At 45.1% G+C, this 27,536-nt stretch overlaps 1 protein-coding gene across 4 annotated transcripts; it reads left to right on the top strand.

Moving 5' to 3' along the window:
- The first annotated feature begins 1,657 nt into the window (after positions 1–1,657).
- Positions 1,658–26,458, top strand: SEMA4F (ssemaphorin 4F). Of its 4 annotated transcripts, XM_061431820.1 has the most exons (14): positions 1,660–1,957; positions 4,804–4,955; positions 5,580–5,639; positions 5,842–5,940; positions 10,709–10,802; positions 20,472–20,591; positions 20,686–20,837; positions 21,383–21,561; positions 21,797–21,944; positions 22,062–22,284; positions 22,424–22,533; positions 22,648–22,808; positions 23,822–23,880; positions 24,109–26,458. In XM_061431820.1, exons 1-14 carry the CDS (start codon positions 1,810–1,812, stop codon positions 24,717–24,719), a joined length of 2,316 nt encoding a protein of 771 aa, XP_061287804.1. In that variant the 5' UTR covers positions 1,660–1,809; the 3' UTR covers positions 24,720–26,458. The 4 variants fall into 4 exon arrangements, with proteins under 4 accessions (XP_061287808.1, XP_061287804.1, XP_061287805.1 ...); XM_061431821.1 differs by lacking the exon at positions 5,842–5,940; XM_061431824.1 differs by lacking the exons at positions 5,842–5,940; positions 10,709–10,802; positions 20,472–20,591; positions 20,686–20,837 and having other exon boundaries at positions 1,658–1,957.
- The last annotated feature ends 1,078 nt before the right edge of the window (positions 26,459–27,536 follow it).

Here is a 27,536-nt window from a genome sequence, read left to right as displayed (position 1 = left end):
CCGCTTCAGCTGTGTCTGACTCTGTGCGACCCAATGGACTGTAGCCCCCCAGGCTTCTATGTCCATGGGATTCTCCTGGCAAGAGTACTAGAGTGGGTGGCCATGCCCTCCTCCAGGGGAAATCTTCCTGACCCAGGGATCAAACCCAGGTCTCTTACATCTACTGCATTGGCAGGCAGGTTCTTTACCACTAGTGCCACCTGGGCAGCCCCATATATGTGCACATATATTTGTACATACATGTATATCACATCTGCTTTATCCATTCATCTATTGATGGGCTCTTGGGCTGCTTCCATATCTTGGCTATTGTAAATAATGCTGTAGTGAACATAGAGATGCATGTATCTTTTCTAATTAGTGTTTTCATTTTCTTCAGACAAATAGGCAGGAGTGGAATTCCTGAATCCTATAGTAGTTCTAGTTATAATTTGTCGAGGAATCTCCATGCTGGTTTCCATAGTGCCTGTACCAATTTAAATTCCCACCATCAGTGTATGAGGGTTCCCTTTTCTCCACACCCTTGCCAACACGTTATTTGTTGTCCTTTTGATAACAGCCATAGTGACAGATGTGAGGTGACATCTCATTGTGATTTCAATTTGCATTTCCCCGATATTAATAATCTTGACCATCTTTTCATGTCCCTGTTGCCCATCTGTATGTCTTCTGAATGAATAAAGTAGACTTATGAACATGCTCTTGGAACTGAACTTGTTCATATGTAGTGGACTTACTATAGTTCTTAGTGTATAGAAATGCAACTGATTTCTGTATATTAATTTTGTATCCTGAAACTTTACTGAAACATAAATGTGGGCTTATCATATATGGCCTTTATTATGTTGAGATTTGTTCCCTCTATATTCATTTTGATGAGTTTTTAAAAATATTTTTTAGTTTTTATTTTATTAATTTATTATTTTTGATGAGTTTTTAATCATGAATAGATGTTTACTTTCATTAAAACTTTTTCTGCATGAGATGATCATATGATTTTTGTTCTTCAATTTGTGAATTTGGTGTATCACATTGATTAAGTTGTGAGAATTGAATCCCACTTGATCATGGCATATGAGCCTTTTAATGTATTATTGAATTCATTTTCCTATTATTTTATTGAGGATTTTTGCATCTATGGTCATCAGTGATATTGGCCTATAATTTTCTCATTTTTTGGTGATATCTTTGTCTGGTTTCGGTATCAGGGTGATGCCTGCTTTGTAGAATGAGTTTGAAAGCATTTCTTCCTCTGAAATTTTTTTGAACTAGTTTGGAAAGCATAGGTGTTAACTCTTCTCTAAATGTTTGGTAGAAGGAAGCCATTCGGTCCTAGACTTTTGTTTGTAGGAGTTGTTTTATTACTGATTCAGTTTCATTACATAATTGATCTGTTCATGTTTTTTATTTCTTCCTGTTTACTCTTAGAAGATTGCACATTTCTAGGAATTTGTCTATTTCTTCTAGGTTGCAGAGCCTTTGCAAATCTGTCACTGAGGATCCTGGAATGACAAGTCCAGCCCAATTCGGAGGTAGACCTCCCACCTAACCTTGGGTGTAGCTCTCCGTCTGTCTGGGTTGGGTTTTTTTCTCTTAGTCCAGCCTCTTCCAGGCAACCCCTTTGAGGGAGGAGAAAATTAGCCCAATCATTGGTCTCTTCTTGAAGGGGTGGAGCCAGGTTGCTTTGTGACCGGCAGCCGCAGGCCCAACCGAACCAAGGGGAACTGAGTGGGCCCAGGCTGGTGGCTGTTCAGCTGCCGAGCGAGGCTGCGGGGCGTGCCACACCCCGGTGGCCAGGAGGTGGCAAAAATGCCGGGCTCCGTCGCGCGGCTCCTCCCGCGCTTGCGGCCCTCCTGGACCTCGCCCTTATTTCTGCTGTTGCTGCTGGCGTTGCTGAGAGGCCCGGTGTGTGGCCGCGTCCCACATTCGGTCCCCAGGACCTCGCTTCCTATCTCCGGTAAGGCGCGGGCGCCCTCGCCCTTAGCCCTTGGCTCCCGGCCCAGATCCCGCCTGCAGGTACCCAGACCCACCTTCCGGTCTCACCCGGGCAGCCGCACCCCGCGCCCCCACAGGTCTGTCCACGGCTTCCTTCGGTGCCCGTGCCTCGTCCCAATGCAGGCGGGAGCCCCACGTGGTGCCGCTCCACACCCGACCGGGTGTCTGGGCTCCTACGGCACGCCCAGGCGGCGCCCGCTCTCCTTTATTTGTGCAGCCGCCTCTCACAGTGTAGACGCAGACACCGAGGCCCAGGGCGGGGAATGGGGGTTGCCGGGGACCGTCCATTTCCAAGTTTCCTCTCCCTATTCCCCTCTTCCCTCGCATGCACTTGTGTCCGTCGTGCTAGCCTGACGACCATCCTATCAAACCCATCGATCTTTCATACTGCTCCAAACACCCGTCCTTCTGATTGCCAGCTTAGCATTTACATCTGCCCGCTTCTCAGGTTCATTCCCTTATCCTCAGTTCTAACCTCCTCCGAGCCTTTTGTCCGACTCATGGCCCTAATATCCCTAACCCACTTGCAGCCCTTTCATCTCTGACACCAACTCCTAGTCTCCCATTATCTGATCCAACATAACCCTCCTAACTTCCTCAGTGCTCCTCTATCCATGCCCTACATTGAGTGCTGGGAAGCGATTCGATGAGTTGATTTAAAATTCTGTTTAAATGGTTTTAAAAATCTTCAGAAGGAAAAAAAGGAGGAGGGAGATGCCCTTTCAAAAGATGTGAAAGAAGCCAAGGGATGCCATGAGGTTAAAAGTGGTCATTGGAGTGATTTAAAGCCTTTAAAGGCTCTTTGCTGAGTTGGGCATGAGTGTAGCCGTGAACCTTGTGTTTTTCGAAGTGGGCCCTGAGCGTTAGCACCTTGCACAGACAGAACCAGTGAAACCAAGAGTACAACCTGTTGGGAAAAACTCACAACCGGGTAATAGAGTTTTCTAAATTACTGTGTCATTTCAGACCAGTGACATATAGGGATGCTATGAATCCAGACGACAAAGTTGTGATCAGAGCCTGGGTTTCAGTTTCTGTTGGAGCAATAGCCACAGCATGGCATTGAAGTTGCCAGGTTGGGTTCATATCCAGGAATCCAGAGAGGTCTATATGACAAGCTGAGGCAGAGTTGGGGATATGAGGGTGGTTGGGTGATCTGGGGCTTATAGTAAGCATGGGATAGTAGGCAGGAAACAGCACAGATATGAGTATGGGTATGGGAGGATGGGGTGGGTGGGGCTCCAGTCAGCACATATAAGACTGCATGGCCATCCTACCAGTCTTGAAGATAGCTGAGCAGATGAAGCAGGTAGAGCAGAGCTGTATTAATTCCTGTCCCCAGCGCCAGAGATTGAGCTAAGAAGGTAAATTCATCTTATTTGATCTTTAAATAGATCAGGGTTTTAAAATTAACTATTTACTTTATTTTTTGATTGCACTGGATCTTTGTTGCTGTGTGTGGGCTTGCGCCAGCTGCAGCGAGTAAGGGTTACCCTTTGTTGCGGTGCATGATCTTCTCATTCTGGTGGCTTCTCTCGTTGTGGAGCACAGACTCTAGGGCCTGCGGGCTTCAGGAGTTGCGCATGGGGCTTAATTGCTCCATGGCATGTGGAATCTTCCTGGACCAGGGATCAAACTTGGGTCCCCTGCATTGGTAGGTGGATTCTTATCCACTGGACTACCAGGGAAGTCTTAGATCAGAGTTCTGAATGCTGATATATGTTTAGATTTGGCCCAAACAGAACACATGCTTAAGGGTGGAAGAAAGGAACAATTTGTGAAATATGTAGTATGTGTCAGATGCTTCCACATAGGTTATCTCATTTGATTCCCAACAACACTGGATGGTGTTTACAGATGAGCAAAGTGATGCTCAGAGTGGGCAGGTAACATACTCAAGATCAGACACCTGGTAAGTGAAAGAGCCACATTTACACTTGGGCTGAAACCGTGGGTAGAATCTATTTCCGAAGCACATTCTCTTCTTGTCCACGCTACTGTCTACTTCTTTGGATAGAATCAGGTTGGGATCAAGGGTGGTGGGAGAGAGAGGAAATAGTCTACTAATGTGTTGGTAAAAAGAGTGAGACATTTCCCTTCTAAGTAAAAAGGAGTTACTGTTAAGTAACAATAGTTTGCACCTGATGCGAACAGCTGACTCATTGGAAAAGACTGATGCTGGGAAAGATTGAAGGCAAGAGAAGAAGGAGGAGGAGAGGGCGGCAGAGAATGAGATCATTGGATAGCATCACTGATTTAATGGACAGGAACTTAGGTGAACTCCGGGAGACAGTGAGGGACAGAGAGGCCTGGAGTGCTGCAGTCCATGCGGTGGCAGAGTCAACTTAGCGACTGAACAATTAAGTAATTATTTTTTTAAAAAAGGAGATTTAGAGAGGAAAGTACTCATACCTTCTAAGGGTATTTTCAATTATGTATCATGTTGCTATGAATAGAAATAAATATTGGGTTGGCCAAAAAGTTCATTTGGGTTTTTCATAACCAACTTATGGGAACCCAAATGAACTTTTTGGCCAGCCCAATATGAAATAGACTTAATATTTATGCTGTTTTAATAAACTGTTTTATAGAAAAAGCATACTTTATTGTGTGCCTCGTCAGTTATCTGTCCCTGGGGAAATTAGTTGGTTGGCCTGTTAAGGCTTTGTTTTTGCCCTTAAGGCTGCTAAATAAATGGTTCTTGGAAGAAAGCAAAAAATGGACCCCTTTGGCTTTGCTCTTGTGGACCTAACTGTTACGAAATGATGGCTGATATCGTATTTCACTCTCATTCTCTGGTCCTGCTAGAGGCTGACTCCTATCTCACCCGGTTCACCATCCCTCAGACATACAATTACTCAGTTCTCCTTGTGGATCCTGCTTCTCACATGCTTTATGTCGGCGCCCGGGACACGATCTTTGCTACATCCCTGCCCTTTTCAGGGGAGAAACCTCGAAGGGTGAGAGATGAGAGTGGGGAGGACCTTTGATTCCAGAGCATGTGATTGGGTCCTTGGTTTTATGGCATATGAGGGAGGGTATTGTGGTAGGAGGGGGAATGCTGGGTGAAAAAAGAATAAGGGTAGATAATCAACTTCATTGTTTCAGCTGAGGGTAATTGGGGGGGGTCATGGTGACTGAAGAGGCTAGGACGGAGGTTCATGATGATGCGGAGGAGGCCACAGTGGCCAGGGTTCAGGTGGCAGTGGGCAAGGAATCATTAACATCACATTACTCTAGGGCAATAGCTTTCAGACTTTTTTGATCATCCCTTAGTAAGAAATATCTGGTACATTTTGACCCAGTGCACAAAGTATATACTGAAAGAAAACTTTTTTGAAACAATATTTACTCTCCTACATGTGGTACATTCTGATGTATTCTATTTCATTAAAAATAATGTTGGTTGAGATTTCACTGTTCATTAATGGGTGGAGACCTCCAGTATGAAAAGCAGTGCTCTGCGGTTGGGAGAGGGGGTTCTGTCTCCCAAGTTGATGGAGGTTGTGGAATTGTGCCACCTACCCTGACTTGGGAGGGATTGGGGTGAGAATGTGGGGGAAATGGTCACTCTTCCTTTCTAGATTGACTGGATGGTGCCTGAGGCCCACAGACAGAACTGTAGGAAGAAAGGCAAGAAGGAGGTAGGTATAAATCCAGGCCCTGTCCTGGGTGTCAGCTGAGGCCTTGGTCCAGCCCTGACTTGCTGTCAGTCCTCCGTAATGCTCCCATCCCCATGGACCCAGGCAAGGACTCTAACACCATGCCCAGAGCTCCATATAACTGTCCTAACCCTGCCTTTCCTTGTACCTGCTGCTTCTGATTCTAACCATCTCTGACCCCTAGGACGAATGTCACAATTTTGTCCAGATTCTCGCCATTGCCAATGCCTCTCACCTCCTCACTTGTGGCACCTTCGCTTTTGATCCGAAGTGCGGGGTTATTGTGAGTGACAGGGGTGGGCGGATGGGAGGGGTCTTCTGTGAGCAACTGTGACAGGGGTCGTGCTTAAGGCAGCCCTTGTGCATGAGAAACATTGTGGGTGAAGGATGCCCTCATAGGGTAGAGCCTTTGTCCACCGAAGGAGGGTTTGAAAGGGAGGGGGAGGGAGGTTGTCCCTAGAAGGTGAGGAATACGAAGCGTGAAGAGGGCCATAGTGGGATGATGAAGGAAGTGAGGATGCTAGCTGGGCTGAGGGGAGGAACTTCAGAGGCCAGTAATTCATGGTTTCCTTGCCTTGTGCCTGGTTTGTCCAGGTAACCTGGGTCCGTTTCTCAAACAGCACTGTCTGTACCTGTGTCTTCCTCCCATGGCATGTAATTGACTTTCACCACTTTCTCCCACCTCCACTGTCAACCTCTTTCTGTGTGGGCTGTGACTCTTTGCTCTCATGGCTTCTGAGGTCACTGCCCACTAATGTAGTACATGTTGGCCTCATACTCCGGATCTTGCCTTCAAGGTGGGCACTCTGTCAAGGATGTTTTCTTCTTAATCCTCTTCATTGCTGCTAAAGCCCTGGGCATCTCCAACCTCAAACCCAGGCAGGCTTGGGACATGGATACCCCTAATAACAGGTAGATTGGCCATGGCCTCAAAAGCCCCTGGGGTTGGTGACATCTTAGGGAAGGGTTTTAATGTTTTTGACCCCTCACCTTTTCCCATCAGTTACCTGGTAGTCAATTACTGTTATTCTGGCAGCACACATTAGTGATCAGTCCCTGGAATGAGTCAAAAGCCTCGAATATCCTTCATATTACTGGACATTTATTATCCCTTTCTGCTAGGGGTAGGAGGGAGTGCAGCAGTTCCCTTTCCTGACCATGGTCATTAATAGTAGATCTTGACTTGATCCTTCTGCAGTCTTCAATAGTCTTTGCCACATGGGTCTACTCAGCATATACCTTGAAACCTCTTTGTTAAACGTCATCCTTATATTTTTGACTCAAGAATGCTCTAATTGTATATATTTGATGCCTTAGTTAGTCCCTCTGAACTCTCCCTAGAGGGAGTTGGGCTTATGTTGAGTTATTTTCATCATGCTGGTGATAGATTCCCTGTTGAAGTATGGCTAGTTCCCTCATCCTGGGAAGGTTTCCCAGTTCAGAATGTTGTTGACAGTCTCTGTATCCCTTCAGGTAACATTGACAGTCTAGTTTCCCTGCGGTTCTCATGAAGCTCACAAAAGTAGCAGTGGAACTGTCATTGCCATATTTGTCCTTTCCCAGTATATATAGGATCAGGGAGCCCATGGATGTGAATACCAGAGCCATGGTTTACAGATGGTGCAGTCACTCCAAGCTGGTTCCACAGGGCCTTCTGTTCTTCTTCGGCTTTAATGGTTGTTACATAAGTATCTAGACAGAAAATGTTCTGGACACACCTGTCAGGATTGGTGTGACTTGGACCCCTATCCATTTTCTTTTTTTTTTTTTTTTGAAGAATATCAGCAACCAAGAGTGAAGCTAGGGGCCTGTGGTCTGCACTCCTATGACTTTCAGCTCTATTTCTGAACCCTCCTGTCCAGCAAGCTCATGAAATGAAGGACCATCCTTTAATCAAGAGTTGTTTATAGGGAAATAGAAGTTACAACTAGCAGCTGTGCTAACTCTTCGAGCATCCTGAGACTGCTCTCTAGACTCCTTGAATGCTCTCTTCTGCCTTTACCTGTCTTATCCTGCTACCTGGCAATCCCCATCTGCTTGAGCAATTTCTTGCCTTATCCTTAGTGCTGAACTTCTCATGTCCCAGATGGATGACTTTGAGACTGTGTATAACTATTATCTGAGAACTTTGACTAGCTGATCCAGCCATAACAACTTGCTCAGAGTTGATTGCTCAGAAGAATGAAGGTTATTACAAAACAAAGCATAGGACCTGCCAGCTCTAAAAATGTGGAGTGCTGCCCTTCAGTGACAGCTCGTTAGACATGGAGGAAAATATTTTAATTTGTTTTGTTGAGAGAGCTCCAGCGATTAACAAAGATAAATGTTAGAATTAAAAGAGCAGCACCAACAACAGTGAGAAGAATTGCAATTTAACTGAGTGTCTGCTCTGTTCAGGCTTGTTGCTGGATACTTACATTCATAGAGGAGATTAATTCTTATCACCATATCATGATATTTATTTATTATAATAGTGATAGCACATCATGATAGTATTTATTTCCAGTTTACCTGAATGAAACAGCATTCCCCAAAGTTAGGTAAAGTCAGAGATAATGCTGGCCAAGGCAGAGCCAAAATTCAAACCCAGGGTTTGTCTGGCTCAGTTCCACTACCCTGTCCTTCTAATCCAGCCTGCACCCAAGAGGAGACGTTAGGTGGCTTGAGTCTTGTGTGACATTTGATTTGTTTCATGTAACAGGGACCACCTCCCCTCTATCCCTCACCCCTAATCTTTTAGGAAAGGTCCTTTATATGCCTTGCATTCTTGTTGGCCTAAGTCAAAGGATGGGTTCCAACCCTGCAGCTTAATGAAAGCCTGGCTATGTAGCTCCGGCTTTCAACTTGAGGGACTTGCCTTCATCGCAACTGATGATAAGACTGTGCCGACTGACACATGATGATATAATGAAGAATCTCAACATTCAGATAATGTAGTAGAGTGATCTTATCCTTTCAGACCCTAATTAAATGTCGCTTTGAACATACAGTAATCATAACCTATGTAGTTAATAGGCTCACTTACTCAAAGGCTGTAAACCTAGATACTATAATGATGCCATTTGGGAAACCTGGAAGAAGATGAGTTTTTGACATGTTGAGTTTTAATAGGTCCTCTTTGTAAGTCCAGCAGTCAAGTGCAAATATGGACTAGAGTTTGGAAGACATCAGGCTTTAGAGAGTTAGGGGAATGATTTGCATAGAAAGTCTGGGCAGAAATGCAAAAAATTAATGAGATCTTGAAGGAAATATATGAAAATGACTAAGGATACATGATTAGAGGCTTAGAAAGAAGAGAACCAACCAAAGGAGACAGACAACCGATAGGAGGAGGGACTCCAGGAGGTAGAATTTCAAGGGAGTCAAGAGATAGAATATTTCAAGGAAGGGAGTGAATCAGAAGTATTCAATAGTGCAAAAAGATCACAGAGAATGAGAACTGAGAAAAGGCTCATCCTTTTTAAGTCCTTGGTGAAATGTAAGGGTGTAGTTTCAGGAATTGTTTTCTAGGAATAACAGGTGATCCGGGTTTGATTAGAAGCAGTAGTTTGGGATAAAGAGGCGGTGGTGAGCCATTTTTTTTGTCTGTTTCTGACTCAAGCATTTATCACGTCAGTGACTAATAGTCTTGGAATATTAATCTGGGGTGCATATGGAGAGTAAATTAGGGGCAAGGCTAGGCAGTATGGAGAAAAGGAGGCAATAAAACAGGCCAAAGCAGCAGGTAATAACCCTATGTTCAGAGAGCCTAAACATCTTGGTAATCTCTCACTGAACTGTCATCTTTCTCCTCAAGCTGTGATGTGCCCAGTGCCACACAACATAGGTGATTGTGCTTATATGGGGTCCTCTATTCCAGAAAATTCTCGACCCAGTATTCCCATGGACAGAAGAGTCTGGCGGATTACAGTCCGTAGAGTTGCAAAAGAGTCAGACATGACCTAGTGACTAAACAAAAACATCAGCAGTCCCCTTTGAGGGAACATCAGATAACACCTGATTTTAACAGGCCTTCTTCAAGCCTCTCTCAATAAAATAAAACTCTGTTTACCAACTGCAACAAATACATGAGTAGTCAAGTTGGGCCAGTGGTGCACTTGTGCTCAGAGGACGTAGATTTGTGTTGGTACTCCCACTGCCATCACAGTAATTAGGCTCCAGCAACATCATATGTCCATCCTAGTTTGTGAACGAGATATATCATGCTGGCACTTCATGTCATGACTGATTCCTAACCGGCCACATTTAACTTCCCTACCAGTCCAGGTTGAAATCATCCCTGATTTTCATTTTTAGATGTTACCTTAAAGCCTCTCTTAGCGCTGGATGCTCCGCTAAAGGTACTGTCTGACTGACTCTGTGCAACTCTTAGACCTCTTGCCCTCGCCGGAAACCCCCAACCCAGGTCAGTCTCTCTGGAATCCCTGGATGAGGAAGACACTTACTCACCAAATCTTCAGGTTCTGACCTGAGCTTCAGGTCTTCATTGACTTTGCAGATTCCCTTCCCTCCTGTGTATCCTTGATTCTGGTTCTGTCTGTTGTTTGGTGGGTGGGATTAGGGGAAGGATGGCCCTTCTCTCTAGACCCCTGGGCTTCAGATGGTCCTCTATCAACCTGTACTTTTGCTTTATCCTTCTTAAGGGCTCCCGCCCCTGGGAGGCCTGCTTTTTTCCCTGGTTCTCCTTATCTTATAGCATTCTCCAGCCAGTTGTCAAGCTAGCAGTTCAGCAGCATTTCAGAGAGATCTACCTTTCAGTCTCTCATTGTCTTCTAGTGCCATCCTAGGTATTCCTTCATTAGAGCATGTGGGTGTTAGGTACTGTGGGAATTGAGGGAAGAGGAATAAACTGATGAAAAGAGGGATGGCAGAGATAGGGAATATAGGAATGGGCGGTGGAACCAGGAATGGCAGACTGGGAATACAGGGATGGTAGTGGGGGAATGAGAGATGAGTGGGAATTGGGTTTTTTCTTCATCTGACCATCTTTGTAATTCTCACTATGAACTTCCCCATGACCTCTAAACCAATTGCCCCCTTCTGGTCTGTAGGATGTGTCCAGTTTCCAGCAGGTTGAAAGACTTGAGAGTGGCCGGGGGAAATGTCCTTTTGAGCCAGCTCAGCGGTCAGCAGCTGTGATGGCTGGTGAGTGGGGAGAGACCAGAACCTGTGACTTCTTGCTGTAATCGCCTCCTTCCCCACCCTGCTGTTTGAATTTCCGTGTCCTTTCTTTTCTTTCCTCGGAATGTCTATTATTCCCACATCTCTTTCTAGCTTTTCCTGTTCTTCCCAGAGTGCTTGTGTCCTCCTGCTTTTCCCCACAGACTGTCATTTCCCTTGCTTTTCTCTAGAGAATGTGTCTGCTGTTCACAGTAGACTGTGGACATTTCCTTTGTTAACCTTATTTCTTTTAGTCATTTTTTTCCTCAGTAGAAGAGGAATCTACTACAATGCATATTATAATGAATTTGCAAAAAGTATAAAGAACATAAAAATCTTTTAGAACAGCACAGTTCAAAAGAACTTGGTATGATGATGGAATTGTTCTGTATCTTCGCTGTCTAATATGGTAGCCACTGGCTACATGGGCTGTTGAGCCCTTGAAATGTGACTAGTGCAACTGAAGGGAAGAATATTAAATTCTATGTAATTGTAATTTATATGTAAATAGCCATTCATACCTAGTGAGTACCATATTAACACAGTTCTAGAGTATTCCTACTCTGAAAACCACGCTAGTATTTTAGGATATTTCCTTTTAGTCTTTTTATGTCCACACACATATAAACTCATGCATGTACATTTTGCTGGCCAGTGTTTGTTGCTCAGAAGAATCCATAATGACTATTAAACAAATTTCTTCTGTTACTTCCTTTGAACAAGTTATACGTATACAGTTGCTCAAGTGTTGAATGGTTCTATCACAGACTATACCTAAGCTTTTCTGGAGAATGACTGACTAGTTCTTTGGTAGCCACAAAGCGAACAGTTTGTGTGCCACACAGCCTGTGTATTAGGTTAGACCGCTCCACATACGCTCTGCAAATTCAGTGAGAACACAACCATTTTTCTCATGATAGTTTAAGACAAGCAGGTTAATAGAAATTTATGAGTGTGTATATTATGAAACTTTAAAATGTCATGCTGCATGGACATAATTTTGAATATTGTCACGTGACTTTATAGCATAGGCATTTCTATATAATTTTAAAATTTTTTGTGAAGAAAAATTTTAATGATATTATTTTACTCAACCTGTGAGCATATGCTGATTTAACAATTCCAAATCATTTATATGAACTTATTCTCAACTTCATTTAGTTCACTTCAAAGTTTTTACTATTGTCTATAATACTTGTCTGTAACACCAAGGGCTTCCCTAGTGGCTCAGTTGGTAAAGAATTTGCCTGCAATGCAGGAGACCTGGGTTTGATCCCTAGGTTGGGAAGATCCCCTGGCGAAGGAAATGGCAACCTACTCCAGGATTCTTGCCTGGAAAATCCATGGATGGAGGAGCCTGGTGGGCTACAGTCCATGGGGTCACAGAGTTGGACACGACTGAGCGACTAAACCATCACCACTGTAACACTGTAGTGAATCTTTTTGTACATAAATTTTTATCCTCATTTTAGATCGTTTCTTTAAGACTACTGCAAATGGATTACTATATTAAAGGGTGTGACTATTTTACAGCTCATTATCTGTTGCTAATTGAGTTTTTAGAAAGGGTATACCAATTTACACTCTAAATCAGCAGTAAATGAGTTTTTTTCTCACATAAATTTCACTGTACTGCTTTGTTTAATAACTTTTGTTATTAAACTTCTTCTTTTTTGCTGATTTGAGGCTAAAAATGGCACCTTGCTTTGATTTGTATTTCTTTGAATATTAGTGAAGTTAAACATTTTTCATGTTTTAGTACTTACTTTTATTTCTGCTTTGGTCAATCCTCTGCTCATGTTCTTGGGCCAATTTTCAGGTAAGGTATTAGTATTCCAATCTATATCTTTTCTTTTGTGATCATATATTTTAAGCTAAATCCTTCTTCAGTTAGGGAGCAGGTAAAATTTTCTTCTCAAATTTTTTCCCAAACATTTTAACTCTAATCTATTTGAAATTTATTTTTCAAATGGCATGAGAAGGGAATCAAAATTGATTTTCCCCAACTAGCTAATCAGTTGACTTTTTAGCATCATTCATCATACTGTTTTTTCTTTCTTCACTAAGGTTGCTGCAAACTTTATTATAAAATATCAGACAATTAAACATTTTTAACTATGAAAACTATTCAAAATAAACAAGCACATTTGCTTGGAGTTTCTGCATTGAGATGGGAATATAACCTTCAAAACCCTGCTGGATCCCTGGCCTGATGGCTAGTGTATGGGATAGAGTAGGAAGGAGTTGTATTACTTGTTTTTTTGTTTAAATTAATTTGTATTGAAGTACAGTTGATTTACAATATTGTGCTAGTTTCTACTATTCAGTGAAATGAATCAGCCATAACATACATGTCTCTGCTCCCTTTTGGACTCCCTTTCTCATTCAGGTCACCACAGTGCATTAAGCAGAGTTCCCTCTGCTATATAGTATGTTCTCATTAGTTATCGATTTTATGTATATTGTCAATAGTACAATAGGACAATTTACATTTTAATTTAAATATTGCACAGTATTTTATGAATAGCAAAAATTGGGTGTAAGATCTAACATTAAACTTTTTTCTTATGCATGACTTTATAAGAAAAGTCTTAAAAGGTATTTACAAATTAAATGTTTCCCTCTGAAGTTCTGTATAGGGCTATAATGTAATTTTTTCTTGGTCTGACATAATGCCAATACTTAGCTGGAGCTTTCAATGTTGATCTACTGTGCCCTACTGTCCCTCTGTTTTGAAAATATTAAATAGCAGTATAGAAGATAACGGCAACATTATTTAAGAATTAGAACCCAAATTCCCAGTTAGGAGTCATACAAATGTCTTTAAGGATAATAGAGGTATTTTGAAAGAAAAGTAAAAGCTCTTAGTAATGAAAATATTAGACTATGATGGCAGGAGTATTTCTTATTTTAAATTATAAAAATTGCAACATGCATTGTGGGAAATTGAGAAAATACAGAAATGTATAAAGAAGAAAGTTAAAAGCTGATTGTAATTCAGTCATCACCAGGAAACCACTATTATTATTTTGGAGTATCTTCTTTTATTCTGTGTGTGTACATGTATTATAAATATAATAAATTGGAATTATGTATATTTCACTTAGTATTGTATACTGAGCATTTTATCATCGTAGAATTTGTTCAATTATTCAAAATTTGATTTTATTAGTGATTGCATACTTTTTCATCTTATGAATATAGTACAATTATTTATTTCCATATAATTATACATTCAGATTTTAAAATATTGCTTTTATAAATAATGCTGTGTAAGGAATCCTTTTATATAAATTTTTTTGTAAATCATTTACATGAATCTAATTAATTACATGGCTTCCCAGGTGGCTCAGTGGTAAAGAACCCACCTGTTAATGCAGGAGACACGAGTTCTATCCCTGAATCAGGAAGATCTCCTGGAGAAGGAAATGGCAACCCACTCCAGTATACTTGCCTGGGAAATCCCATGGACAGAGGAGCTTGGCCTATGGGGTCACAAAATAGTCGGACATGACTTGACAACTAAACAACAGCAATTAATTACATTAGTCAATCCAAAACGTAGGATTGCTGGGCCAAAGGATATAAAAAATTTTTATAATACTTGATGGATTTGGCCACATTTGCTCTTCAGTTAGTCCTACCAGCAGTGATGAGAGGGTCTGTTTCATTACACCCTGTTAGCTATAACCAAAATTACAGTTAATAAACATAAAACAGTGACTTTCTCCAGAGTCCAATTTGATGTTTTTGATTAGCATTTCTATTAGATCAAAGAGCTTTTCATGTGTTTATTGGTACTTGTATTTCTTTAGGAAAAAGTCTCAGAAATCTTATCTTCAAATTTGACATTTATCTGCACTGCACTGAGATAAAATTAAAAAAAAATGATCTCAATGTCTCTATTTGCACTATTCCAATTTGGAAAAATGCAAATATTTTGACAGTAATGTTCACATTAGCCTAAGATCATCAGCAATTCCTTCTCAGTCTTCTTTGCAGTGTCTGTCTTCTGTTCATGCTTTAAACGTTGGGGTTCCCAAGATCCTCTTCTCTTATATTCTTTGTGATTGTGATCTCAGCCAGCCCTATGGATTCTGTTTCCACCAAATTCTGATGCCTCCCATATCCTATGTGGAGCTACGGACCACACATCCAGCTACCTTCCAGACAGCTCCACTTAGATGTCCCCCAGGAATCTCAGAATCAGCATGTCCCAAACCGAGCTCATCGTCTTCACTCACGTCCCCCAAACCTTCTGCACCAGTGTCCCCTTCTGTGAGTGCGTTAGTGCCATCACCCACCAAGGTACCTAAGCTGGAAAAGGTGATTTGTCATCTTCGGCCCTCCCCGTCACATCCGGTAATAAATAGGGCTCTTATGAAGAAGAGCAGAAGGGAGCTTTTGTTTTCTCTTGGGAACCCATCTCATGTTTTTCTTGTCTCCTTTTGGTCTCATTGCATCTTTTGATTACCGCGTCAGTCAAGGAGCCCTGTATGTGTTCCAGATGTACTGGGTGCTGCCTGCATTTTGGGGTCAAGCTTATCTCTTAAATCCATGAATGTGTGTACCCTGAGACTAGCATTCATACACCAAAACAAGATAGTTAGAGAAATCCTATATGGCCAGCAGAGGAAAAGGTAGGGTAAAAACTGCATCTCCAATGATCTATAATTATGTCCTGATAATAGACTTTTAAAAAAAGTATCCAGCTAGCATAATCCTTAGATAAGGAAATAGAGAATATTAAGTCAATAGCAGTCTATCTGGGCTACCCAGGTGGTGCTAGTGGTAAAGAACTCACCTGCCAATGCAGGATACATAAGGGATGCTGGTTCAGTCCCTGGGTTGGGAAGATCCCCTGGAGGAGGGCATGGCAACCCACTCCAGTATTCTTGCCTGGAGAATCCCATGGACAGAGGAACTTGTCAGGCTACAGTCCCTAGGGTTGCACAGAGTCGGATATGACTGAAGCCACTAAGTGCACCCGTGCACGCACACACACACACACACACACAGACACACACACACAGACACACACAGACACACACACACACAGCTGTCTACCCTGCAAAGCTCTGACCATGAGAAGAAAAGAGAGAGGAAGAAGGCAGGACAGGATATGTTTAAAGCCCTCTTTCTAAAACCAATGAGTGATAATTCTTCTTATAAACCTTCTTTAAAAGTGAGCATTTTGCCATACATCCACCAGTTTCCACCAGTTGATGTATGGCAAAACCAATACAATATTGTAAAGTAAAAAAAAAAAAAAAAAAGTAATAATAATAAAGTGAGCATTTTGACACCAGAGTTAAAAATTGAACCCCTCGAGGGTATAGTGAAATATTCACTGCCATGGCTTGTATCCTAGTCTGTCAGTGTTGAGTTATTATCGTATCTGGGAGGCTTATGTTCACAGACTTTACCTCTGAGCAAGTAGAGATCTATTTCTGCACATAATTGTCACCTTTCTTTGACTGTGATTCTTCATCTTTGTGGCTTTCAATCTTTTTTTCCTCGTATTTCCAAAATGACAGTATCTTAATTTGGGGGGAGGTTTATAAAAATAAAAGATGCTAACTACAAAAAACATTCAGTGAATACAAAACAATAGAGAGGAGAAAATAAAAATTATTTGTTATTTCATTAGTCAGAAACAAGCATCAGTAACACTGTACAGTTGTAACTCCTTCAATCTTTCCTGCAACTAAAGATATATATATATATATATATATATACATATATATATATAATTTTTTGTTAAAATAGGGTTGAATTACACCTGGTGTTTTTTTCTACCTTGTTCACTGAATTCAGAACTTTGGGCATCACTTTCTGTGACATACCATCTTTTGCCAATATAGTAGATGTATATTTTCATGTTTACTAGCTTGATCTAGTCAGTAATAAGTTCCCAAACAATTTCTCATACAGGGATATTTTATTGTATGGACAGTACCATAGAATATTTGAAATGGACTGTTCCGGGAAATTCAGGGCATGTGATACTGTGTACTCCTGTGGACTCCTGCCCCTGTGACCGCGGTGGCTGCTGTTCCTTTTCCTCTTCGTGTATGTGACGTTTGTGTTGTAAACCCCTCGGTATTCTTAGAACACCTGAAGCCCTGCTGTGCCCTCCCAAAGTGCCTGATCCCTCCTGCGGTCCCTCTGTGGCCCTCTGCCCTTCCACCCTGAGTGAACGTGCTCTTCCGCAGTTCTAGGCTCCAGAGCTGCTGGCTGCCCCACCGATCCCTTAGAAAGTCTTAGGACTTTACCTCTGTCCACCCCTGGCTCCTTGCATGGCTGTCTGTGGTCCTTTACCGTTTCCAGAATATTTTCGACTGTTCTCCCTCAAACACATCAAGTTATGCTTCCAAAATATTTATAGCTATCTCTTTCACCACATCTCCCCCATTCTCAGGGTATCCATGACACAGCTTCTGTCAGAATTTTGGTTTTAAAGTGTTTCATATATAATGCTCTTAGAAAAATTTTCATTCCAATTCTGGCTTCTGTATCAACTTCTCCCCCACCCCTAACTGCCACCCCCTGGAACTACTGAAGATTTTTTTATTTGCTGCTCCTTAGCTGCCAGAACCTATGCCCCAAATCTTATTTTCTCCCTCCTGAAACACTCTGGAAGGAAATGGGATGCCATTTTACAGTTGTGGCCTCCTGCCTTATGGCAATAAACAAGCATACGGTCCTCCGAGGTTTGCGAGCTGCCACACCTGACACGTGGTGAGTGCCAGCCATGGCCAGGCCCCACCTGGGTGTCTCTGTTTATCTCATTTAACCTTTAGCACTGCTCTGAGTAGGACTTCCGGGGTGGCTCAGATGGTGAAGAATCAGCCCGCAGTGCAGGAGACCGGGGTTCTAACCCTGGGTCAGGAAGATCCCTTGGAGAAAGGAATGGCAACCTACTCCAGTATTCTTGCCTGGAGAATTCCGCGGACAAAGGAGCCTGGTGGGCTACAGTCCATGGGATCCCAAAGAATTGGACACGACTGACTAACACTTTATTTTTACTTTATCTTACTGCTCTGAGTGGAAGGCGGTATTATCCATATTCTACATTTGAGGAACCTGAGGCTTAGGAAGGGTAATTTGCCTAAGATCACACTACTAATAAGTATTCAGAGTTCAAACCCAACCTTCCTGACTCTAAAATGCTTGGATTCCTTTCACAAGCTTGAGTGATAGTGTAGTCTCCCCTCCCACCTCCTGCCCCCCCCACCTTTTTTTTTTTTTTTGCCCTGCATCAAGTGTTTTTAAGTTTAGTCGTTATCATTTCAGTGCCTGAGACATGCAGCTTCACAGGAGCATCTGTGAGCCCGGGATGCAGTGCTTCCCTCAAGGTGGCCCTGCCCTCTGCTGCCTCCCTCAGTGTGCAGGACCCCGTGGCTCTTGCTGGGGTTCCTGGACACCAGCCTCCAGCACTCCAGCCTTGCTTGCTTCTCTAGCCTCCTTGACATGATCTTCTCAACTGCTCTCAAGTGGCAGTGCCCCAGGGTTTCCTTCTCCCTTTTTCCCCTGGCTTCTAGGTTCACATAGCGACCTAAACATGACTCCCAGGTTGCTTGGCTCTGACCCTGTTGTCCACACCCTTCTGTTCAATCGCCTTCCAGTGGCTCCAACCAGATGTCCCGAAGGCATTTCAACCTTTGCACATCCAAAACCTGAAATCGCCTCCTCTCAGGCCACCTCCTTTATGAGCCTTCCATCATATCTTCACTTGGTTCACAATATCACCAACTCCTATTGTCTGTCTTATAGGTGGAAACCTTAGAGACATTGTCTCACTCACTACATTCTTTCACATCTCATACTCAATTTTCAAATTTTGTTAATGGGCTGTTCCTCAGAAATCTCTCCCAAATCCAACCTCTTTCTTTCCTCTGCTGTGCCTTAGTCCTCCTTTATTCTTGCCAGGACTGTATGAAGGTCCTTTTTAAAAACGAATGAATTAATTAATGGCCGCTCTGGGTTTTCCTTGCTGTGCGCAGACATGAGTTGTGGTGACTTTATGGCAGCAAATGGCGGTATGTGGAATCTTTCCGGACCAGGGATAGCACTTGTGTCCCCTGCACTGGCAGGCAGATTCTTAAGCTCTGGACCACCAGGGAAGTCCTCAGTTAAGTTTTATTGGAGTGTAGTTGCTTTACAATTTTGAATTAGTTTCTGCTGTGAGAAGGCCCTTTTAATTAGCATTGTCTTCCTAAAAAACAAAACTAATTATGTCACTCCTCCTCAAGAAAATCTCTGCGGTTTTGCCTTCACCTTTAGAATAAAGTCCACATTTTCCTGGTGATACAGAGAAGATGCATCACAACTGAGTGCCTATCACTGCACCTCTAGCGATCTCTGCTTACTTGCCCTGTGCTCCCACCGGGAGTGCCCCACATCACCAGACATGGCTCCCCCCTTCCCCACTTGCCTGTCTTCTCCCTGAAGTCCTTCTGCCTGGAAAATTGCTCATTCTTCAGAGCCAGCTCAGACATGACCTCTGAGATGCTGTTCTCCTAGTTAGAGAACTAGGAGAGAACTAGTTCTCCTAGTTAGAGAACTAGCACACTCCTCCTCTGTGCTCCCCCACACACCTAGGAGTCCACGCCTCCTGGTATCTGGTTACATTTGTCTTCTAGACTCAGCTGGGAATTCTTGGGGGAGCAGTGATGTTCTCAGCGCCCAGCGCAGTGCCTCTTCTGTAGTAGGTGCTGAAGGAATGCTTCTGTTCTCTGCAGAGTCCCTGTAATACTCAAAACTCCAGTAGGGGGTTTGTGACCTTCTTTCATCCCCTAAGTCATTTTCTCCAGTCTTGTCTGAGCCTTTGGCCGTGTTGATCAGAGTGGTTATAGTTCTTATATTCAGCCCACAGAGCTGCACCTTCCATTTCTTCCCAGAATGCGTGTGGTATCTCATTTCTCTAATCCCCACCATCGCTAGAGCGCCTCTGCTCTGCCACTGAACCAGGAGGAAGGATCTGATTCCTCGTTGCTTCCTGTGGCGGGCTGTGAAACATCCAGAAACCCCTTGGGTTGGTGTTTTTCAGAGTGAGGTCTTGAGTCGCCCACACCATAGTAACTCATGGGCCAATCCCCGACTCTACTGAGTGAGAATTGTGGGCCCCAGGTTTAGGGACCTGCATTTTGATCAGTTCCCTAAATGATGCTAGTATACCCTAAAGTGGTGATTTGTTCCAGGGCAGTGTACGCCACTAATACTCAGAAAGAACACTAGTTCCTTTAGACATTCACCATAGTGGGAGAGCTCAGCAAGATGGGAACATGCTGCAGAGCAGATCTCTTCCTGGAAAGTTATCATGTAATTAGCATATTGTAAAACAGAAAAGTCATTAAAAATGACAACAACAAGAAACAGACCAACAAAAAATCTTGATTTCCACAGGGATAGCTTTTATTCTTTCTTATACATGAACATTCCAGCATTTTCCCCTCAACCCTGGTTCCTGTTACTGCCCTGGAACACTTTAAGTGAGATAATGCCTCCTGTGCTTAGCAGTGCCTGGCACATGGGTGCTTAGCCCTTGAGGGTTCTTGCCCCTGCTTTTACTCCCTACTCTGCCCACCGTGACCCTTTCTGCAGGCTCCTTCAATGAGTCTGACAGCCCGTCTTCTCGCTGTCACCCTGCAGGGGGCGCCCTCTACGCTGCCACTGTGAAGAACTACCTGGGGACCGAGCCGATCATCTCTCGGGCTGTGGGTCGCGCTGAGGACTGGGTTCGGACAGAGACCTTGCCATCCTGGCTTAACGGTGGGCAGAGGGGGGCTGCTCCGGGGACAGAGTCGGGGGAGGCTGGGCCGCCCCAGACTATGTCTGTGGGATCTGAAGCCGCCGGTCTCCCCAGCCCCAGCCTTTGTTGCAGCCATGGCCTTGAGCCCAGCCGAGTGGGGGGATGAAGATGGAGACGATGAGATCTACTTTTTCTTTACGGAGATTGCCCGAGCGCTTGATTCATACGAACGCATTAAAGTCCCGAGGGTGGCTCGTGTGTGTGCGGTGAGACCCTGATCCCAGCTATCTGCCTTGTTTTCTGCTCCGCTTGTTCTCCTGTCTTTTCCTCTGGTCTCTTGTCTTTGTGTCTCTCTCCCATCTCCTTTTCTGCTGGACCTTAACTACTTTTCTGGCAGCTTGAGGAATGTGGGAGAAAGGGCTGTGGCCTCTTTTACCCCCATTATTACCCCGTGTGACACCGCAGTGTAGAGGTTAAAGGCAGAAACTGTTGACAAACAGACCTGGATTCAAGTCCTTGCTACACTGCTTACTGCCTGTGTAACTCTGGACAGGAATAGGTACTGTTCTGAGGACTAAACGGAGCAACTTATGTAAAGCACGTAGTGCAGTACTTTACACGTGCACAATAAACGTGGTCACGCTCATTATTGTGATCCTGCCCGCCCTGTATCGCATTGTCCTCCTCAGTTACTCTGTCTCTGTCCTTGCATTTCTATGCATCTTGACTGGGGGGAGTGTGTATTGGTCTCCACGGTCCTTCCCTAACATTGGTCTTCTAAAAAGAACTTCCTACGTGCTTGTCATCCCAGGGCGATCTTGGGGGCCGGAAGACCCTCCAGCAGAGATGGACGACCTTTCTAAAGGCTGACCTGCTATGTCCAGGGCCTGAGCATGGCCGGGCCTCGAGTGTCCTGCAGGACGTGGCCATTCTTCGACCTGAGGGTGGAGCAGGGACACCTGTCTTTTACGGCATCTTTTCCTCCCAGTGGTGAGGGGCTCCTGATATGGAGAGTTACAGGGTGGAAGACACCTGGGATTGGTTCAGTGTCAGTGCGGTCTCCTCCAGAGTGGGGTGGATTCTTCCTGGAACCCTGCTCCCTCTGCCCTGGGGCAGGCTGCACAGCTCCCTGTGTGTTTCTCATGGGTCATCTCATTTGACGGGGGCTGAGTTGCCTCCCCCCAGTTCCCGCCAAATATCTGGCTCCCATCTGTGACTCTTCCAGGGAAGGGGCTGCCATCTCTGCTGTCTGTTCCTTCCGACCCCAAGATATTCGGACTGTGCTGAATGGTCCCTTCAGAGAGCTGAAACATGACTGCAACAGGGGACTGCCTGTCATGGACAATGACGTACCCCAGCCCAGGCCTGGAGAGGTGAGGGGGCTGGGGCAGTGAAGAACTGAGTTGCCCCACGAGGACAAGAGTCCAGCTAAGCATCACAGACACTTCCTGGCCCCTGCGAAGCTTTGTCACACATTCTGTTTCCTCTAGTGCATCACCAACAACATGAAGCTCCAGCAGTTTGGCTCATCACTCTTCCTGCCTGACCGTGTGCTCACCTTCATCCGGGACCACCCGCTCATGGACAGGCCAGTGTTTCCAGCTGATGGCCGCCCCCTCCTGGTCACGACTGATACAGCCTATCTCAGAGTTGTGGCCCACAGGGTCCCTAGCCTCTCAGGGAAAGAGTATGATGTGCTCTATCTGGGGACAGGTATGTTTAATAGCCAAGCAAGTTGCCCATCCAGTGCACACAGGCTGTGGCCACAGAGAGGGTCCCCTGCATACAGGTAATCAGGGTCCCGGGCACAGGTAGTTATGTTATGATGTTTTGCCCCTTGCCTGCTTCCTAGAGGACGGACACCTCCACCGAGCAGTGCAGATTGGAGCCCAGCTCAGTGTCCTTGAGGATCTGGCCTTATTCCCAGAGCCTCAGCCAGTTGAGAATATGAAGTTATACCAAGTGAGTTGTAGATTTTGGCAAGTCTGCTGGGAAGATATCTGAATCCAGAGACAGTTGGTGACCCTGAGGTCTGGGAGAGCTAGCATGTTCCTTTTGCTCATTCCCTTTCTGTAGAACTGGCTCTTGGTTGGCTCCCGTACTGAGGTGACACAAGTGAATACAGCCAACTGTGGCCGTCTGCAGAGCTGCTCAGAGTGCATTTTGGCCCGAGACCCTGCCTGTGCCTGGAGCGTTCGGCTAGCTGCGTGTGTGGCCCACCCTGGAGAGCACGGAGGGTGAGTGTGGCTACACTGTTGCATTGCCTGAGGTCCCAGCTCCTGCCCAGCCATCCGTCTGAGTCTGTTTCTCATGGGTTGATGTTGCCCTGCGTGTGTGTGTGGTTTGTGTGCTCGTATCACTGGTGTGTCCATCCGTCAGCCCATACTAACTCATCCGCCTGTCCTCATCCCTGCTGGACCTGCCCTGCCTGTGGTTGACTTGCATGTTGCCATTTGCTTCTCAGTTTTCTACAAGTGCTCTCAGAAGTGGTTTCACTCCCTCTTTCCTTCCTTGAAAAATGTTATATTGTTGCCTTCTATGATTCTGCATTCTCCTGGTTTTCCTTCTTACCTCTCTCACCTATCTAGATGTCTCTTATTGGTTCTTTTTCCAGCTAGTTTCTGAATGCTAATACTCCCCTGGGTTTAATCCTTCTCTTCACTTTACACTTTTATGCGCTTGCAAGGTGATTTCATCCCCAAGCACTGGTGATAACCACAGATGTGCCTTTAGCTGAGCTATTTTATGAAATACACAGTCATCTCACTGATCCTAACAGGATTTTAATTAACTGTGATAGGAAAGAAGCTTTGCTCTTAACAGAAAAATCTTTTACCAGAGATTTCCAGAGAAATCTTGGGGTTGTGGACAACCAGCTGTACTTCTTGGAAGGCTCCTGTGTTTCTTTTGTTTGTACCCCAACCAAATGTCTTTCTGACAGACCTAGTGCAGATTTAATTCTCTGTCGACTACTAGAAATATTTGTACAATTTGTAGAATTCTACAAATAGAAATATTTGTACAATTTGTAGAATTCTACAAATAGAAATATTTGTAGAATTTGTAGAAAATGTCATGCATCTAAAAGGTATTGGGGAAAAGTTTAGGGATGAAGAGAATGTTGACTGATAATTCTAGAAGTGATTTAGGAGATGACGGGAGGTGCAATTGGCAAGTGAACGTTCAGTGGTACCGAGGAGGGTAGAGGGGATGTTGACACTGGATTTATCAAGTGTTTTCTTCTTTATAGGCTGGTTCAAGACATAGAGTCAGCGGATGTCTCTTCTTTGTGTCCTGAAGAGCCTGGAGGTCTGTATGGTTTGGGGAAATATGGGTGGAGTGGCTGGAAGGGCCTAGAAAGTAGTCCTTTTTGGACCTACTTTAAAACTTGTCTGCTGGAAGATGTGGCAGCCTTACTGTCTTTGGGGATCCCCCTTTTGGCTTTGTCCCCCCATGGCCCCTTCTCATATCACCCCACATTTCTGTCACCCCAAACCTATAGCGTCACCATCGTTTGTGCCTCTGCTTTCTCTCCAGAACACCCGGTGGTGTTTGAAGTTCCTGTGGCTGCAGCTGCACATGTGGTCTTGCCGTGTTCCCCAAGCTCAGCCTGGGCATCCTGCGTGTGGCGCCAGCCCAGCGGAGTGACTGCACTCACCCGCCGGCAGGAGGGGCTAGAAGTGGTGATATCCCCAGGGGCCATGGGTGCTTATGCCTGTGAGTGTCAGGAGGGTGGGGCAGCCCGCGTGGTGGCTGCTTACAGCTTGGTGTGGGGCACCCCGCAGGGCCCCTTGAGTCAGGCTCACACAATAGGGGCTGGACTAGCAGGCTTCTTCCTGGGAGTTCTTGCAGCGTCCCTGACTCTCCTCCTGATTGGTCGGCATCAGCAGCGACAGCGACAAAGGGAACTTCTGGCTAGAGACAAGGTGGGCTTGGACCTAGGGGTCCCACCGTCTGGTACCACAAGCTACAGCCAGGATCCTCCCTCTCCCTCTCCCGAAGATGAGCGGCTGCCCCTGGCCTTGGCCAAGAGGGGCAGTGGCTTTGGTGGCTTCCCTCCACCCTTTCTACTTGATCCTTGCCCAAGCCCAGCCCACATTCGGCTAACTGGGGCTCCTCTAGCCACCTGTGATGAGACGTCCATCTAGGGCCGGGCAAATAACCACCAGCACAGAGACATCCATCCAGGGCCGGGCAAATAAGCACCAGTGCATGAGTGACCCCTGGATGGAATGACTACTGGGATGCTGGGGGGTCAGTGGGCCTGGAATGTCACCGTGGCCTCTGAGTTTTCTTTGTCCTTTGAATGGTCACTTCAGCTTCCCTGTCTGCTCTCTCTGGGCCTGGATGGGTTCAGGGCCAGGCCTTTGCCTGATTCCCCTGAGAGATCAGAACTGCTGTCACAGTGAATCAGTACTTTTCCTGCACTTGCCCGCTCAACCCGTGTGACCCCTTCAGCCCACTCTCTTGGGCTTGTTAGTTTGGCGCTTTGGCCCAGGACAGCGCTGCAACTTTGCTTTCGGGTTGGGCCCTGGCCAGAAGGAGAACTGTGGAAGTGTTTGGGGGCTCATGTGCCCTGACTTCTTGTGCTGATTCTTGAAATGTATGTGATTCTCTGTGGGGAATGCATGCTCCCCAAACTGCAACACGCAATCTCTGTCCTGAGACCTACCCCATCCCAGTTTTCCTTCTTCCGTGAAAGAGCATGTGTAAATACACGGGTGTTCATAGATTACCTGGCCACACGTGCATGGATGACTGGCCCGATGCTCAGGTGTATTCATGGGATACAGAGAGGGTCAGGTCGGAGTAGGGCAATGCCAACAGGACTTTAGACCCTGTAGCCAGTGAGGGAATGGCTCTCCTTTCTGAAAGGAGGAAACCACTGCCCTGTCTCCATCACCTCTCACAGCCCTTCTGTTGAGTAGACAAAAACCCCAGAAGTGATCTTCTGGGTGGAATAGTACATATGACCCTATCTTTTTCTTTGTTTTTGCCTCCTGGCTGCCACCACTGCCATGCACAGCTACTCTTTCTCTGGCTAGAACCCTCTCCTTGACTTCTGTTAAAACTTCACAACATTCTAAATATCAGGGGATAGCAAAATGGGAACAGCCATGGTAAATACAAGCTGCACAAAGATAGGTTTGTTTCGGTGACTTTATTCATGACATCCTTGCTGTAAAGCAGGATTTCACCTGAGATTCAGGGCCTCCCTAAAACTGTATGTAGGATGCTGTCTGTACACGTGTGTCTATATTTTTCTCGGGGGGCAGGGGGTTATGACTCTCATCAGATTCTCAAGCCTTAACAAAAGTAAAGGACCACTACCTGAAAGTCAGCACGTGTTGGCCAAGCTGACGTAGTGCCAAGCAGGGGCAGCTCTTCCTGCCCTGCCACACTTGCCCTGTGGCTAGCCTCTGGACTGGCAGCTGCTGGATACCTTCTTGTTACTCCATTCCTTGGAAGGTGGGCCCTGTGCCTACTTGAAGACACGTCAACTCTCACCAAGTGTAAAGACCTCCTCTTGCTTCACGACTCCCAGGAGCTCTAGGCTTCTCCTGCTCAGTTCCAGTCTTGGCCTGTGAATGTGCCTCATTCATCCCTGGTGAGGGACCCCCCTGAACTCTCATAAGTGGTCCAGCCTTTCCCAGTTGAGGTTTTCAGCTCTACTTTCCTTGACAGCAGCCCGTGAACTACTCAAGAGTCCCCTTGGGTTGTGATTATTGGTGGCTTTGCTGTAAGTAAGTGTGTGATCTTCAGCAAGTAGTCTAACCTTGGAACAATGGCTTACTCATCTGTAAAGTGGGGATAATAATACCTACCTCAGGGTTGCTGCAAGGATTAAATGAGAGAACGTGTAAACAATAAAGCACTATCTATACCAGTAGTGGTTGTTTTTGTAAAAATTGGCTTATTATGCCATTATCACACGGTTGAACCATCGGATAACCATGACACATGCAGTCACTTTAAGCCTCATTTGGCTGGAGAAGAGTCATTGCCACACACAAACATCCTGTCCTGGGTCATCTCTGGTCAGATCTTAGCTGCCAGTGTCTAGGTTTTGGGAGCAGGGCCTGTCATTTTTATACTCTTCAGGTGCATCTGACCTTGGTGACCTTATTAATCTTTGTGGGAATGGAGGAGGGCTCTGTATTTGGTTTATCCTCACTCACTGTACACTCTTGAGGTTATGGGTTAGTTTTATTTTGAGAAAGGAAGGGAATGGGGGATTTCAGAGGGACCTGGAGTCTCTGGGAAAAGGGGAGAACAGTTTCACAAGGAGGGAGGGCCAGATCACAGTGGATGTGGGGCATTTGCTCCTTGGATAGTGGCTCTGGTTGGAGGAAAATGAGAAGTGAAATGTAGGAAAACAGGAAAGTTGGAAATAGGCAGGAATGGAGGGGAGCCACATCTTTGGCTGTGGAAAGTTCAAGCCCCAAGAGTGAGTGAGAGGATAGAAATGTGAAACCTGTTCCCAAAGAAATAGTGTGAATAACTGTTGCATTATCTTCAGACTGTGGGGTTGTGGGGTTGGAAAGAATCCAGTGATAAGGGAGGTGAAGAAGTGTGCAGGGTTCCTGCAGGTAGAACTGTGAGGATTCTGGCTACCAGAGACCTGACTGGCTTTTGCACGTAAAAGCAGCCAGGGAGAGGGTTGGGGATGGGGTTTGTATTTGTGTTTACCTCCAGACTCTAAAGGTCGTCCACTTTCTGGCCCTTACTCTTAAATTCCCCTCTGTTTTTGGTCCACACATTGTGACTCTTAGCTTGTCAACCCTAACCAGTGGTCTGCTACTATCCACGTGACCTTACTGAAAGTAGAGCCAGAAAGAGACGCTCACCGTTGACTGTCACGAGCCAAGTGAATTCCAGAATGTTGGCCCTTAACCCAACAGGAGGCAGACTCACATCTTTTCCTGGGAGTCTCCTGACTCCCTACCTTTCCCCAGTAGCCCCAC

Source organism: Bos javanicus, chromosome 11 (assembly GCF_032452875.1).
Source record: "Bos javanicus breed banteng chromosome 11, ARS-OSU_banteng_1.0, whole genome shotgun sequence".
Classification (NCBI taxonomy): domain Eukaryota; kingdom Metazoa; phylum Chordata; class Mammalia; order Artiodactyla; family Bovidae; genus Bos; species Bos javanicus.
Note: the sequence above shows the minus strand (reverse complement) of the source record. Positions and strands in the feature narration are given on the sequence as shown.